The sequence below is a fragment of the Haplochromis burtoni genome, unplaced genomic scaffold (genome assembly GCF_018398535.1).
Source record: "Haplochromis burtoni strain Fernald_Lab_line unplaced genomic scaffold, NCSU_Asbu1 Contig_297, whole genome shotgun sequence".
Lineage (NCBI taxonomy): Eukaryota > Metazoa > Chordata > Actinopteri > Cichliformes > Cichlidae > Haplochromis > Haplochromis burtoni.
Window position 1 is genome coordinate 554,007 of NW_024582658.1, and position 16,520 is coordinate 570,526.

A 16,520-nucleotide genomic window follows, 5' to 3' on the forward strand; every position below is an offset into this window, starting at 1 on the left:
TGGTAGGTATCTATGTCTGTGTTGATCTTATGGCAGCTTATGGTTGGAGGTTGCTAACCAGTCTCGATGGAATTAGCTGGTAACTTTACACTTAACCAAACTTAATCAAACACGGATAACTTGAAGTACAACCAGTGATCATTGCTGGAAAGACTCTAATGCTGGTGCTTTAAAATGCAAACTCTATAGTGTGCTACTGTTTAGCCATTGCACGTCAAGATTTTAGTAGGTAAATAGGTTTTATGTAAAAAACAAAATCTTTACTCATAGTTGAAATATTGTAGTGAAGGTTTAGTGAGTGCCAGTAATAGAATATTTACAGGTGCTTTACCAGCACTAATCACTTAACAAATTAGGACTCAGGGGCCAACAATACACAAAAAACATGTAATAAAGGTGAGATCTCAAACAAATACTGATACAGGTTCTGAAATGTAAAATTGGTTCATTTAGACCCTTTCTGCACTTAGCTTAAGCACAATTAAATTAATGCAATGCCTTGTTAGCTCATGTGTCGTCTTAACCCACCGGTGCCTATTTACCGGAGATAAATCCTGTATTTGTTGCTTTTCCTAATCCCGACCTGAAGCAGGTGTAAACCTCAGCCGAGGTGATTGGACTCAGGACCCACTGCGGGGTACACAAACACAGAGCCAAACTTAGGAGCCACACCAGCCGCTGTGCTTAAAAATAGAAAGCGTCACTCTTTTTGTAATTATCCCTCTTTCCCCCCTCTGTCTCTTCTCTGTCTCTCTTAACCAGATAAGGGGATTGTGCATAATATTTCTTGAAGGAGTCGTGAGCTGTTTGTGCTGCCTGTCGCTTCCATTTAAAAGCTTTTTGTGAGCCAGACTGAAAGCTCTATAAACACATATGGATGTTTCACAGCACACTCACAGTTGACCCGCTATTTGCCACATTCATCTACAAACTCCAAACAAGATAATAAATCTATCTCGTTCCAACTGGTGTGTGGGAGGGAGTGCAGGGGTACCCCGGACTCCTGCAGAGCAATGTGGGCCTCCAGAGAAATCTGCCATGGGAGAAGACAAAAGGGTGCAAGTGTAAAGCATACTGCAATAATAATGCCCAGTGTGCAGTCACACAGAGGTGGATGCGAATGGACCGACAAAACCACAACTGCACAGAAGCTAAAACCTTGGAAAATTCTTCCACTGTTACAAGTGGCATCTCACTTTTTTGTTTAGATCAAAATTCAGTTCATTTTGAACTAAACATAAAATGAGAGTTTCGTGTGTTGTGAAACCGAGTTATTACGTCTAATGTACCTGAAAGAAACAGCTGGATATGAAAACGGAAACAGGTGAGGCAGATTGTTTGAGCCCATGCACCTGTAATGGTGAGGAGTCAGGACTCATCTCTGAGCAGGGCTGGATCATAATTTTTCAGTGTGGGGTTTGCTGTTGTGAATGGGTGCATTTTAACCCAAAGCATGACCTTTTCCGGACACTAACCAAGCAATTGTTAATGGCTAAACCTACCCAAATGCAGCAAAGTACAGTAAAATGTGATTGCAAATGAAATAGATCAGCAAAAATACAAAACAAAAAAGTAAAACCAAGGTCCAAATCTGCACGGTTTGCCCGAAGACACCAGAAATCAATTTAAGTGGTTAACTTGGTAAATGGCAAGTGGTCTGTATTTGTATAGCGCTTTACAACTTAACTCGCTATCCACCTGTAGGCGGCAGCCCACCATCTTCCTGCACAATGGTATGGCCACAGTTATGCAGGTTTCTGATGCATAATTCTTTTCGTTTTCCTTTATCTGAATTTGTAAGCTTTACAAAGAAAACTGATTTTTGTCACAGCCCGTGTTTCATGTTCATGCTTATCATTTTCCTCGGAACGTTCCCAAAATTCGCTTGCAAAATGAAAGCTCACAGGATAACGTGACCGCTGTCTCAGATAAGGATCCTGTCTGAAATTTCACAATAAAACTTCAGCCGAGATAAAGAGCAAACTGCTTGACGTTTAGCAGCTGTTCAAACTCCCAACCTCTTCGACCTTTTTTCTCAATGACAGCAATGCCACAAAATGTAAATGTCAAACTCTGGCTTGACTCATCGGTTGACAAAAGCTATGTCTGCATTTCTTTTCTTTTTTTCCTATTTAACCAAAATGCCATTTCCATAATTTTAGGCACTTATTTTCCTCGAGAAGTTAAAGGAGTTCTTTTTCTTCAAAACAATCACCCCTTGTTTTTCTCCTCTAAATGGATCATCAGTCTGTTATGATGGATAAATGCATGAGAGTTAGCCAGTAGCTGCTGTGAGAGAGGCTGTCAAAGCTGTGGAAAATGTCATAGCTGTGTTTCAAGTCCACTTGTGGAATATGACAAGGCATTGTGGTATACTTTAGATAAACTTGTTTGTATTGCCACCATTAAATGTGAAAAGCAGAGTTTACATGGAGCAAAAATAAATAAATAAGAGGATCTGCTGACATCCTGCACAGAGGGCTGCGAGGTGCAACGAGGGGGCGGACATCTTCATTTAAGTGCACGTCATCCGAATCACACCGTTCGCATTAGGCTTGAACAGACGCAGCCTGTTTTCAGCGTACACTACAACACACATGTGATAAACACACACGTAAATGTACCAGCAGTGGAAGCTTAGCAATATAAGAGTGTGTGTGAGAGAAAGACATGCAGAGAATGAGTCTAGCATGTGTCTACTAACTTCTGCGAGTGACTTCTAGCCACTGAGAACAACAGCTCATTCTGCTAGCTGTGAGCCTTCATTAAAGTCTTAGAAACACTCTCTCTTGCTCATCACTCTTCCTCTGCGAGATCCCATTATGCACGGCCAATGAGCTAAGCCTCCCTTTCGTAAACAAGTCAGAACCACTCGGACTGAATCGGCCTGAAAACACTTTTAAATGTGTGTGAAAAGGCGTTTGAGTAAACCTGCTGCCAAATGTTGGAGTAGAAAAAGAGGCTGAAGCTGACACCGCCTCACCGCCTTCTGCTTTAGTGTATAACGCCTGTGCCTGCATGAATCCAAGGTCTCCTGACCCGGGGCATTTCTAGAATTTATTTATTTTTTAATTGGGCGACCAGACGGGGGAAAATTTGATCAAAAACAGGAAGACTGAATTGGTTGTGAATGAAATAAATTTAATTGTGAACATCCATCCTGCCGCCATAAACATGCAATAAGAGAGCTTTACTGAATCCCGAGAGTCGAGCATGCAGCGATGGTGCTCACAAAATGCTCACATTTTAGTTACAGCCACAAATAATTATTTTTTATTTTACCAAGTGTTAGAAGTAAAGAATGATGCCTCACACACGTCATCTTGTTTAAGTTGCCCAATTTGCAAAGTGACGGAGCCCAATAAATAACAATAAAGAATAAGCTAATGCTTCAGCTCATTGTAGGGTATCTTCCTCTCTCTTGTGTTCGCATTTATTAAAATTATCAACATAGGGCAGTATTGGGGGGGCAGTTACTTCCTGCCAGTCCCCCCTTGGTGGCACCCCTGCTGGCACCTGCCAGTGCTTCCCGTCAGCCTGCTAGTAGGTGCAAGTATATGGTGTAAATTTGAAAATCCTTCACAAGTTATCACATTCAAAGATTTTCAGAAAACCTGACCTCTGACCTTGACTTTGAGTGCAAGGTCACTGAGATTCGAAGTTGTCTGAGATTTTTTGTAGATGCATCTATGGTATGAATTTCAAAATCCCACATCGTTCTGAAGTTATCCTCATTCTCAAGTTACTTTCATTCACAAACATGAGTGACCTCACCGCTCACCCATCCGCCAACATGTCCTTTTACAGCTGAGGGGTAAAAACAGCACATTTTTATCTTAACATTCTGTATATGTGGCACAGCACGGGAAAAGAGATGCATGCAGACGCAGGATCCCGACTGTCCACAATAAACAGCCAAGCAATGACACAATCACAAAGAACTGTCCTTTCCAAAATTTCCAGTGTTTTTCACTGTTTGCAAATATCTCTCAAAACTATGCCTGAAAAACTTTAGCTTACTGGACAATTTCTGATGGATAAATTAAAAACAAACAGCTCACTTCTGTTCAAAATGCTCATTCAGTAAAACTCTCAGTTATCGGGGGAAACCGACACACTCACTGCAGCCACACACACCACAAATTAGCCAATGTATCGCTCTTATTGAGACTGGCAACTTTTGATGATGCCATGTGATAACCGGTTCTTGTAAACCTTGTTATGTTTTTATCAAAGGTTTAATCATTTTTTCTTGTTGCTACAAATGAATGTTTATCTATTTGGCTCATAGGCAAACCACAATAAATCAAAGACTGGACACAGTTTGACATCTTCAAGTTAAAAATTCATAGAAAATACACAGAAACAGATGAATGACATCTGACCTTTTGCATATTAATGTAGTAGTTTTCACATGCTGTCTCACATGTGTCCAACATCAGCAGCATTTATATTATCAATGCTTGGCCACACTTAACTGGATAAGGAGAAGAAATTTAAGTTTGTTTGAGCTGCTGGTGAAATTTTCTTGATGCTTTTGCAAAATAACTCCAAGTCTCTATGTTAGTCCTCTAACTCTGGACAGAACATTTACCGCAGCAATTGTAGCAGCTTACAAACCAGATTTATTTTATCTACATAAGAGGACAAATCTATATGAAAGAGCCCCTTTCACGGATGATTAACTTGAATTAAAGCCACTGTGGTGAAGTTGAAAATTCATCTATTGGCTCGGCAGGACCAGCTTTAATGAAACTGTCGCAAGCTTTGAATTAAAGATCGGACAGAGTGATGTCAGAAAGCGAGGCTTAATGAAAGCATAAAGTATGAGTTTGTTCTTATTTTAAAAAGGTGATCATTAAACCATCAATTCTACAATCATGTCTGAAGCAAAAACGCGGACCTCTGAGTTACGATGTCTCTCCCACAAACACCATGGGTTGCATTTGTCTGTGCAGATGAAGACGCTTTGACTGAATTTATGTTTTAATGCATGAACTCTTTCTGCACTGGAGACAGAGGGATCACTCAGCTGCACTGAAGCTACAAGATTTTTAGCAACCCGATGAATATACTCAAAAATCCAGAGATGCAGCTCTAACCAACAATGTCAACACTGCTTTTCCTCATAACACATTGAAAGTATTGCCCTTTCTCCAAATGAAAGCAACATTAATTACTCATTAATACATTGCTTTAATCACCACTCGTTGTTGGAATAATTGCTATTTTGCATATTCGGTGTAGATACAGTTAAGCATAAGCATTTGTTTAATGTTGTGTTTTTGGACCGCGTGAAACACGACGCCGGTGTTTTTCAAGTTTTTGAAAAAAAGACACCCAACAACAACAAACGGTCAGACGCTGCCTCAGGAAACTGTGTTATTTCAACTCACTTTTGCAGGTTAGACAATTATGAGAAAACTAAAACGGGCCCTAAGCAGTGAAGAACTGCAGAGCTGTGTGAAAACTCTCTGTGGGTTTGTTACTGCAGGGCCTTCTTAGAAATGATGCACACCATTTTAGTTATTATTAATGCAGGATTGTAGACGACTGCAGCAGTGATTAGGAAAAAAAGTTGCAAATGAATCTGAGCTAATTAAGTAGAGTAATGCTAGCACGGCTGAAATGACGGCATTTAAGAGCCAATTTTGTCTCCCCCTTCTGGAAGTGAGTGTTATTACATCAGTAACGTGCAGTCCTTTACTTTAAGTAGTAGTTATGAATCTCACGAATTAGGACTGTATCTAAGGACATGTGAAACTTTATTAATGCAATTTGCAACAATTGTGTTTAGTTTTTCTTAAACATCTTGTTATTTTTCTCTGCTACAAGCTCGTTATTCAACTCTCTGCTTCAGAGACAGTGTGACATGTAGTCACAAGACAAGATTTTCAACTGTGATATACATCAGCTCTAGCCAGCGTTGATACTAATATCAGGAAGAGCATCAATCAGTTAGCAATGACTTGAATGTGCCTCAACTTCATGTAAGATTTTGAGATGATCTTCCCCTAAAAGTAACTGCAGTGGTCAGTATTTGTGCAGGGTATTGTTGGGACCTACAACTGTATTTTACAGAGAGCTAGCAGCCCTGAGAATGACCGAGTGCATAGAAAATGTGTGCTCGTCCCCCTTTACAGAGAACACTGGTATAATAAATAGTGTATTTCAACTCCAGCCAAACAGTTTTACTGCACAAACTTAACTAAATAGTGATACAAATCAAAACCAACTGCACTTCCTCTCTCTTTTTGCATGCAAAGCATTTGCAAACTGGCTCTATATCAGTTAGCATGCCTGCTTCAAACTATTCTGGAAATGGCATCTAGGGCTAGAAATTTCAGACTTGCCACAATTGTATGTTGCCGAAACTGTCCCTTCCTCAAGGGCGAGAAAACAAACGTTTCTACCGTTAAAGGGCATGGGAGGACGGGCTAAAGAAAGGAGGTAATGATCCGCTTTCATCACTTTTGTGACATTTTGTGCAACAAGTTAAAACATGATGTTACAGGTGGGAAGCTGTGCTGCTAAAACGGGCAGACACTAAAAGGCGGTAATACCTGTGAGAAACAGCGATGAAACACGGGGGTCTGTCTGTCTCTGCAAACTGTACTGACGTCCAGACACAAAGTTGTAGGTAAAGAGGAAAGAGATTTAAGAATGGCAATATCAGCCTGTTTCTCCCCGTTGTTTTTTCTCATAAGGTGGGAAACGCAGCTTCTGAGAGAGCAGGAAAGAAACTGAAAGGAAGTGAATAGATGTGAACTATAAATATAACCTGATCTGTGTCACTTAGCTGCATGTAAACCAGAGGAGATGCACACAGAAACATCAGCACAATGTAACCGATCAGTACTGAAGGATCAGATGGGGAGAAGGATAGAGGAGGGATAGATAGCGGAGATGAAGAGTCATCTAGTCTTTATCCAACTGTGTGTTGCTAAGCTCCTCTGCAGGGAGTCCGTGACTTTGACAGTGGCGCACAGTAAATGAGATCTTCAAAGGACAACCAGGAAGAAAGCGTCTTAGCCCCGCTTACAGAAATCAAAAGGCTTAGGCAAGCCTTACCCGGCTGGATAATGGAATATGGAATATCACTACCCGCACAAGACAGTTGTAATAAGAATGGGAGGGAAATACACTGGCAGCCTTAGTCACGAATTTATACGATGTGTTCCTCTCTTCTTCTGTCCCAATTATATCCTCTACCAGTATAACCTTCTTTCTATTCTCCCACCCTAATTTTGTCATCTGCGTTCTTTCACTTTTCTGGCCTTTATCAGCTACAACACCACATTCTTTTCCCGTTTTGCCCAGTCCAGGGTAAATATCTGTCCTTTTGAATGCTAAGATAAATAACTCGCCAAGAGTCCAAGGTTAAGAAGATAACCAAACAGAGGAGTGAAAGCCGAACTAAGATTTAGAGGAGTGGTGTGGTTCAAGGATATGTACTGATATTTGAAATTTACAGTAATACCAGTTTGTTCCATGTGTTATTTGACACCTCATCCTAGCGAAGATGAACTCAGACTTCCCCGTGATAAAAGCCAGCTGTGAGGTTCTTCCAGCACAGTGGACAGTTATTAGAAAGTAATATGAAACATCTGCAAGCCCATCAGCAGTCAGTGTGTGTGTTTGTGTGTGTATAATTTAACCTAATCCACTGTAGCCGCTGCCCTACAGTTGACATCAGTGGATGTACAGTGGATGTGCCATAAATCTGCTACAACGGCTTTCTTGTAATATGTTCTGTCAGGGTCGATAAAGCCAAGAAAAAAACAATTGAATTACTTAATAACACAGACTGTATTTAAATGATAGGAGTGAAAAATGAAACCAAAGCAAAAGTGCCTCAAACCAGCATGGTTTATTTTGGTCCTCTGGTTGCAAAAAGAAATCCAGTGGAACGAACACTACATTTATTTTGGAAATTATAATTCCTGTTAAAACCAACAAGTCAGGAAGAACAAGGTATGACTTAAGTGCGTAATTCACTAGTCACTACCCTGTGACTATGCAGTATCCCTCCCTCCCTCAGGTCAAGACTTCACCGTGAGACTTTACTAACCAGTACACGATGCAGTGGTGGCTACATCCATCCTTCCTGAATATAAAACCTCTGTTTCACACTCCTGGGCCGTGTGTGTGTTTAATAATAATAATAATGAATTGCATTTATATAGCACTTTCTGAGACCCTCAAAGCGCTTTACAATTCCACTGGTGGAGGAACACTGGTACAAGCTACAGTTGTAGCCACAGCTGCCCTGGGGCAGACTGACAAAAGCGATGCTGCCATATCGCGCCATCGGCCCACTCTTCCTATTCCTCATCACCATCTGTCTTCAGCTGCCTGAGGCCCTCTTGTAGGCGCTTTTGAGGAGTTTTGGTGTCCTGACATCAGTGACATCTATGTCCTCCTGTGGCCAGCTTATCATCCCAGCATAGTAATCTGATGACCAGTATGGCATTTGTATTGATAACTCAAATCTTATTACCACCCTTCAGCTTGCTAGTACTTGGAGCTGTCCTGTAACTCCACCCCTTCAGTCTGGATCACCTTCCCTCTCTTTGCAACCATTCAGCCACACCTATCCAGCCTGAGTGACATCCTTATGCCCTTGCTGCACATCCCGGTGAGGTGGATCAGTGAATCAATGCCTTGTTTGTTCCTGGTGTACAGCTTGATGTCATCCATATACAGGAGGTGGCTGATGGTCACTCGACTCGTAAATCTATATCCAGTTTTAGTGATGAGCTGGCTCAAGGGGTTGAGGGCTCTGCAGGACAGTGCATATATATTTATCTTGTGCCATGACAAAGCATGGCCCCTTTCCTGATTGGGTGTTGCTAGTCACAGTTAACTCATGATTTAACAGTATGAGGCAATTACTGTTTCCCACAGGCCCAGGCAGATTTGGATAGTTTTTTTCCTTCAATAAATGAACTCATCATTTACAAATTACATTTTGTATTTATTTTGATTATTTAATTTATCATTTTAGATTTTTTTTGACAATCTGAAACATGTAAGTTTGAAAAATAAGCAAAAAACTAAGAACTCAGGATAGCGGAAAATGCTTTTTCTCACATTATGTAGTCTGAGATGTTTAACAGAGTTTGACCAGCCTTGGGAAACATCACACATTCCAGTTGATGACCTTGATCAAAAATACAGAACAAGTGAGGTGGTGTAGGTGTGACATCCAGTCGTTTCTCACTCTATCGGGTGCCAAAATCCCAGATATAAAGCTCTCAGGTGTTAGATGAAAGCGAGGCAGGGCTCCAGTTTGCAACGCACCCAGAACCACAGAGACAGAAACATAGTTAACCAAGTTCATCTTCTGTGTGTTTCCCTTTTACACCTACAGCACAGAGCTCAACAGTATGCAATACAACACTCTCTTTCCCTTTCTCTTTCTCTCTAGGCTGTTTTTATTTTGCCTCTTTGTGTTGCAAAGGGCAGCTACAATCACCTCAGAAGCTTCACTTTGACTTGCTCTTGAAAATTGTGGGTTTGTGTGCAGGATGAGTGCTCATGCATAAGTAAATCAGCAGGAATGTAGGAATGCATTCACAGTCTTTCTGAATAAACCCCCCCATGAATGAGAACAGGAGAACAGAAGACGATAACCACGCATGCTCGCAAAGACACTGACCACCCTGAGCGCAGACGTGTATGCAAGCACACAGTAAGCCACACAGTTTGTTCAAATTTTTAACAGCAACAAGCATGAAGACACTTTGGTTTGTTGAGAGTGGGATGTCTACAAGACTGTGAGCCAGCTGCCTTCATAAAGTGTTTTTTTAGTTTCTGATCTTGCAAGGTCAGCATTGACAATTTAATCTCCCCATAATGAAAAAGACAGGCTCCAAAAGCAACTCCATCCCCCATAGACTCCCATGTTAAACAGCACAAACAACCATGTTTATAGTCTGAAAATATAAACATATTGGTGACTAAATTGTGGAGCCAGACACCAGTCAGTGATGTCACAGTGGATGTGCCCATCTTTTATATACAGTCTATGAAGGAAACCCAGGCTTAGTCAAAATAAAACCATGTGTGTTGTAACCTAACAACCCCAGATCTAGTTTGTTCTTAACTTTAAAAGAAGAATACAGAGACAGAGAAGAAGACAGGCTAAAGTGACCAGATTTTATCAGTCACCATTACAAACAGCAGAATAAAAATAGGACTGGTTCAGGGAAGAAAGCATGAAACACAAAGCCACTCCAGAGGAATAAATAAAAAGATTATGCCATGGCGCCCTGGTGGAAAAACAAATCTCAGTAGCAGAGCGCTATCTGACTATCTATCTGTTTGTGTCAGGGCTGAACCTGTTTGTCAGGGTTTTTTTTCCTTTTTTTTGCTTTGGCGACAGTTAACAGAGACAACGATCAGTGTGGGACAGGCCAAGCTCTATTTTCCACAGCAGGTATAGCGGTCAGACAGTCATAAAATAATCCCCCACTCTCAGCCCAAAGATAACACACACACTGAGGGTGGTTCAGGATGGATGGAAGGGTGGGGTAGAGGAGCAGCGAGGAACAAAAAGAGTAAAGTTAGCGCTAAAATAAAACGCTCTGTTAACTTGATCATTTGTCAGCAGGAAAAGAAATCTCCACAACACAAACACAGAACTTTACCCACACACAGTCCTCCTGTGCACACTGGTGCAATAAGCAGGAACCCTTGCAGCTGACTAAGGTGAAGTCAGCATGGGAATATTCACCCTGCACATAAAAAGCTGACTGTGGGAACTACTTTGCACAACCTTGCACGAGTAGCCACAACTAAAAGTCAGCTTCATCTCTTCTCAAACTCCTCCTTCAGTTTTAAAATGACAATAAGCAAATGACAAAACCTTACCTGTTGTCAGTTTGTCCGCATGCCCAAACAGCCAGATGCCTTTAGGTTTCTCCCTGTTGGGACTCAGGCACGAGGATGGAGAGGAAGATGAGCTTTTTTCTGTCGTCTTCTTCTTCTTCTGGATACCGTTTCCCATTTTTTTCTTTTTTTTTCTGAGAGAGGGGGGCAGTCCTCTGGCCCCTAGAGTGGCTCTACCATGTTTTCCTCCTGTGACATTACATCTGTATCCTTACTCTTAAATCCTTTCTACTCCAGCATGAGCATACACTCTGAGTCAAAGTCAATAAAGCTCAAATCATTCCTGCTGATTCAGTCCTGCTGACACACACACACATGCCACAGTGTGGACTATCTTTGCTAAAGACCCACTGACACCATTCCTGTGCGACAAACAAAAAAAAGCTCCATAAATCATAAATGTCCACTCAAATCTGCCGTTCACCACTGCTAGTCAAGCACAGCCACTGAAGACACACTCAGCACTGACAAGCCTCACTTTGTGGGTGTGTACGTATGTATGCGTGGAATCGTGTGTGTATGTGTGTGTGCCCCTCCCACTGTGATCGCTGTGCTCCAAAGCAGAGGATTCACACAAGCACCACATTAGACTTATTTCCATCATTTTGAGCCTCACACGCAAACAGAAACCAAAAGCAGCCTGATGAGAAGGGTGGTCTGTAGCATTTACTGCCTGCGAATGAGTAACACAGAATAAGTAATAAATACTGAAATAAAGGAAAGAGTGTGGGCTTAGAACAGCATATGGATGCTTAATAATTCAGCCGATCTTGACAGGTGAAGATATTCTGTCTGGCACTCTTTGAAATTCCCCTTCATCTCACACACACACACAAACACAAACCGAATATAAAAACTATAGTCAGAGGATCAAAGCTTGTTTTGATATGAGATCACTCCGACTACGCTTAGAGGAAATACAAATGCTGAGCCAGACAGATGAGTTACAGAAATAGGGATAATGGGGAATTCTGGGGAAACTAAATCACTTGTGTCGAGTCCAATCTTTTCCTGTAACATCCTCTTCCTCGTTCCCTGTGCTCCCTTTCCTTCTGGCTCCTCCCACCTCCCCGTCTAACCCTAAAAATGAACACCGAGTGACGATTTGGCAGGTTATGTGTCTTGGAGTGATGATGTCATGACCTCTGCTGTCACCAGATAGGAATGACACCATTCCCAGAGCCTGTGGATCGATTGCAGTTGTTCAAAAGGAGGTCAGAGAGGAAGAGATGGTGATGATGATCACCACCATCACCACATAGCACGGTGCTCCTATCAGGTGAAAGTGAAATTCCGGTGAAGAAAAAATGCGCATTTCTCGTGAGCGAAGCCCTGTTCATGCACAGCCCTCCAGCCCTTGCTCCTTCAGATGTGTAGAGAAGAAGATAAAAAAAAAAGGCTCCAATAAAAGAAAAATCAGATTTACTGTCAGGGGAGGGGGAGCGTGGATGGGGAGAGCTGCTGGGCAAAGAATTTACAATCCCTTCTTTTTCTACAAGAGGAATCGATTTGGCTCTGAGGAGCAGGAGGACTTACTGGGAATTTCCAAATATGAAATATGAATGCTCATGCTATATGTGTGTTAGATTGTGTCTGCATACAGAGGAAGGAGAAAGGAGAGAAGTGCGCTTATGATATCAGCAAGCTTCCTGTTGCAGAGTGTAAAACGATCTTCACTAAAACACTCAGAACGATGTGCTGCCTCCTAATGCATCGCCAACACAACCACACCCAGTGCATCTGCGCTGGTAGAGTACACTGAGCTCCTCGTCTCATCCCTCATAAAACTATGAGATCTCACTCAGGTCAGCACAGGGATGATGCTCTGTAACATGCCTTCACCTGTGAGCAGCAAAGCATAGTGGCAAACGTGCCCTAGATACATTTCAATATGAGCGTGATGAAAGCGTGTGTCAGAGTCAGGAGACAGTTGAGGATCTGACAGTTGAAGGGAACTGAAAAAAGAGAAACATGAAAAAAGGGGAGTCGACATGCGTGCATGTGCATGTGCGTACACGTGCGCATGCGTACATTAAAGGACATTTGTGTAGAGGAATGCTGTTGTCATGGAGACCATCACCAGAGTCTCAAAACAGGAGTAAGGAATCTCTCTTTAAATGTTACTGTTTAAAATTTTATTGGTGTGTGTGTGTGCATATCTGTCCCATCAAAAGCGCCCCGTCAGACAGCATCTGTTTAAAGAAGTTGCAAATTAAAAGCCTCATCGTCATGATACGTTGTTGCGCTGTATGACCTTGATCCTATCCCTTCACCGTGGCACGAGCATTTAGAGTGAAATCCTCACGCTCAATAATTCTGCCTACATCAGCCCAGCACTTCCATCTTGTGGCAGTGCTCTGCTATCACTATTTAAACCCCTGAGGACAAACAACGCTGGTGTTGCAAAAGCACTCTGTCATTAAGCTGCAGACTAGCGAAGGTGACAGTTTCAGGTATGATCCTGAAGTTCCCCTCTAAACGGTGACATCTGCTGACTAAAAAAGCAGGTGCAACTGAAGTATTTTTCTTTGGCATTGAGCTGATTTCATGAGCACATCGCTCAAGAGTTGTCTGCCATAGTGGATGTCATACAACCACCAGTTGCTTGGGAAACTGTCAGGCAGAGGTTCCTGGATGTGGTTGGGTGAAATCGTTTGTAAAGAAGGTGTTGCACGAAAGACTCCTTCTGACTGTTTTGGTTGCTAGCAGATTGCTACGGTTGCCTCTACTTTTTCATGTTTGTTTTCAAACACTTACTAGCCAAGTGGTAGCAAACCTTGAAAAAGGGGGACAAAAAGTTTGTGTAGCACTTTTCACATTTGTACTACAGCTTTCAGAGATTTTTCCTTTTATTTTGTTGACAAGTCTTCCACTTCCTTTCAAAGTACAACTGCAACAATATGCTGGTGTTAGCAGTATCAGGGAGGTTTTTGTCAACTGGTTGGGAAATACATGTTTTCCTTTGTAACTCCCTAGCTCTACTGTCTTCTCCAAATATGGCCATGTCCAGCTTAAAAGATAGAAAACCGGATGGCAAGTGTCAAAATGTAAAACTCAAGCTTCTGGGCAAGTTAAGTAAGAAAGATATCTATTCCTGTGTCAGCCTGCATTCCTGCCAGTCTATTCTTTGCATCACTTTTCATTCTGTCGTCATCAATCTGGTCTAATCATTTTCAATCCTACCTTCTGTGAGCCAATCAGCCTCTATTCTGTGTTTTAAGTGTCAGCTCTCTTCTGCCATTCTGCCTTTTACATTGACTGGAATGACTCGCCTCATTTCATTCTGGTCACCTAGAGATCCTCATTCAAATCTATACCTGCCTCATTTCCACCCCAACCAGTGTCTAGCCTCATTGGCATTCTAACGGGACAAGCAAGGTAAGCAGTGCTTGCCGTGTCAAATCTAAAAATAGACATAATTTGAAACTTATCAAAGTAAAGCGATCTCTCTCCTTTCATATCAGACATCACTGTGATAAAGCTCCTCGCCTGCTAGTTATTGTGTGCATGGAGCCTTGAGCTGCGCTTACGTAACAAAGACGTAACAAAGATGTGCACGGATGACGCAAAGTGCAGCAGATCAACAAAGACAAATGGAATCGCTGTAATTTACAAGAATTTACAAGAACTGCAAATATGTTATAGGATTTCGTATGCAAACCTTCGTATGCAGTGGAAATGCAACGTTCGTTCAGTCCCTCCTGCGGCCACACAAGGCTGGCTTCAAAAGCGATTCACTCCCCATTAGCTCCCTTGTCTCAACCACGCACCCAACTGTACAGCAGAAAAAACATGTTTGCAACCGGGTTGAGGAAACTGTTTTATTCTTCTACACTTAATTTACGCCTTTGAGAAAACAAATAATTTTTAATAAGTTGACATTTTTTAAGACTTTGATGTCACGGTGGCTTTGAGCTTGATCTGTATATAGTATTCACTGCACAGCAAGCTACATTTATTTTTGCCTAATAATTCCATTAAGAACGCTTCAAAGGGTATTTTATTTACATGTCAGCAGACATCTGTCCGATTCACCTGTGCAGTTGCCTATCAAGCTAGCTAGCATCAGCCGATAACCTCTTAACTAAATATGGGCATAAAACAAGACTGTGACAACCTTGAAGCCAGACACAAGGCTTCAAGATGTTCATCCACAAACCAGTGCTTACATTCATGTTTACTGTCATAATGCACAATCTAATATTTTTCAAAGCACTTTACACCCCCAAAAAATGAAATAAAGTGAAATGGGGGAGCAGTGTACAACTTTTCAGGAGTGGAGATATGAAGATAACTTATTTTTTGTGAACTAAAGAAGGTTACGACCTGCGCTTCATATGGAAACACAGCTAGCATTAGCAAGTAAACCAGCTTCAATGATTTGTCCTGGTAACAGATAATTTACTAGATATTTATTTAACTATAGTGGTAGCCAGAAAAGAGTGCAGAAAGGTGAACATGTCCATGTAGCATACAGACAGACAGCACAAATGTCTCTGCTTGCCTTTCTGTAAGAGTCAACACATGCCACTGCTAGAATAGTTGGTGAAGCAAAAGCTCTAAACAACTAAAACTTGGTTCTTTGGTCAAATTTATGAAATAACTAAATAAAAGGTTAACATTAAGCCCAGTTAAGCCCAGGCCAGTTGTGTGTGCTATTTCACATATACTAGAGATAAGAGTATAGTGATTAATTTGTACATGTTTGTTTGCTGAAAGAAAACCAGTGAAAGAAAAAGAAATGGAGTTCACCAATTTTGACAATTCATTGAACCAAACAGAACTTAATATTCAAAAGCAACATTATGCTGGTGTTGATTTCTCCAGTACAAAGTCTGTGTCATATTAGAATTTCATTTGGCTTTATATGTAGGAAACAAGTATTTTATGTACTCTCATCACTTATGCTTATTTTCCTCATGGTTGGAGATATTAAATAAATATCAAGCTCACACAAGCGTCGTGGAAGTGGACCTTGTAAATTGTTTGAGAAGAGTTGGGAGTTTCAAAGAAATACTTGGCAGGTGGTTTGATGAATCATCTGTTTAAAACCAAACCACGTGCTAACTTTAACAACAAAGCATGGGATGAAGAGAGTTAATCTCAGCAAAAACAAGCTACACTCTGAAAACCAACAGGCAGTCAGCATAGCAAGCTAAGTAGTTAGCATGTCTTAGTCAAAGTCGCTATGAAAAAGACCTGACCCCACAGTGTATTTCCAGATCAACATTTGTCAAGCACAAGTGCCGATGTGGGATAGCACAACCTGACAACACTGCAGCCTGGTAAATATCTAAGCTTGAACCACAAGAAACTGGCAAAAGCCTAGATTAGAAACAAACATTGGTGACATTAGTTATTATTCCAAGGTCTTTCATCAAGTGAAAGTTATCAGAACTTTATAGTCCTTAATTTACTCGAGGCTCGCTGAGTTCTGAGTTGTGCTATCATTGTCTTCTTCTCTTCACAGAAATAAAAATGGACAAAGACGCAGCTGTATCCTGTAAACAGCTTTCAACAGGTGTATCTGTTACAACATATTACATAACTGAACCACACACACACACACACACACACACACACACACACACACACACACACACACACACACACACACACACACACAC

At 41.4% G+C, this 16,520-nt stretch overlaps 1 protein-coding gene across 4 annotated transcripts in view; it reads right to left on the bottom strand.

The window, feature by feature from the left end:
- kiaa1522 (KIAA1522 ortholog) overlaps nt 1-16,520 on the bottom strand; it is a 40,060-nt gene that overhangs the window by 16,358 nt on the left and 7,182 nt on the right. The window contains exon 1 of one of the 4 annotated variants that reach the window (XM_005940881.3): nt 10,876-16,478. The exons of the other annotated variants lie outside the window; for them this stretch is intronic. Coding sequence (XP_005940943.1) covers nt 10,876-11,011 — 136 coding nt within the window. The 5' untranslated portion in view covers nt 11,012-16,478. Of the gene's footprint in view, nt 1-10,875; nt 16,479-16,520 lie in introns of those variants that run through there. 4 annotated transcript variants of the gene reach the window in all.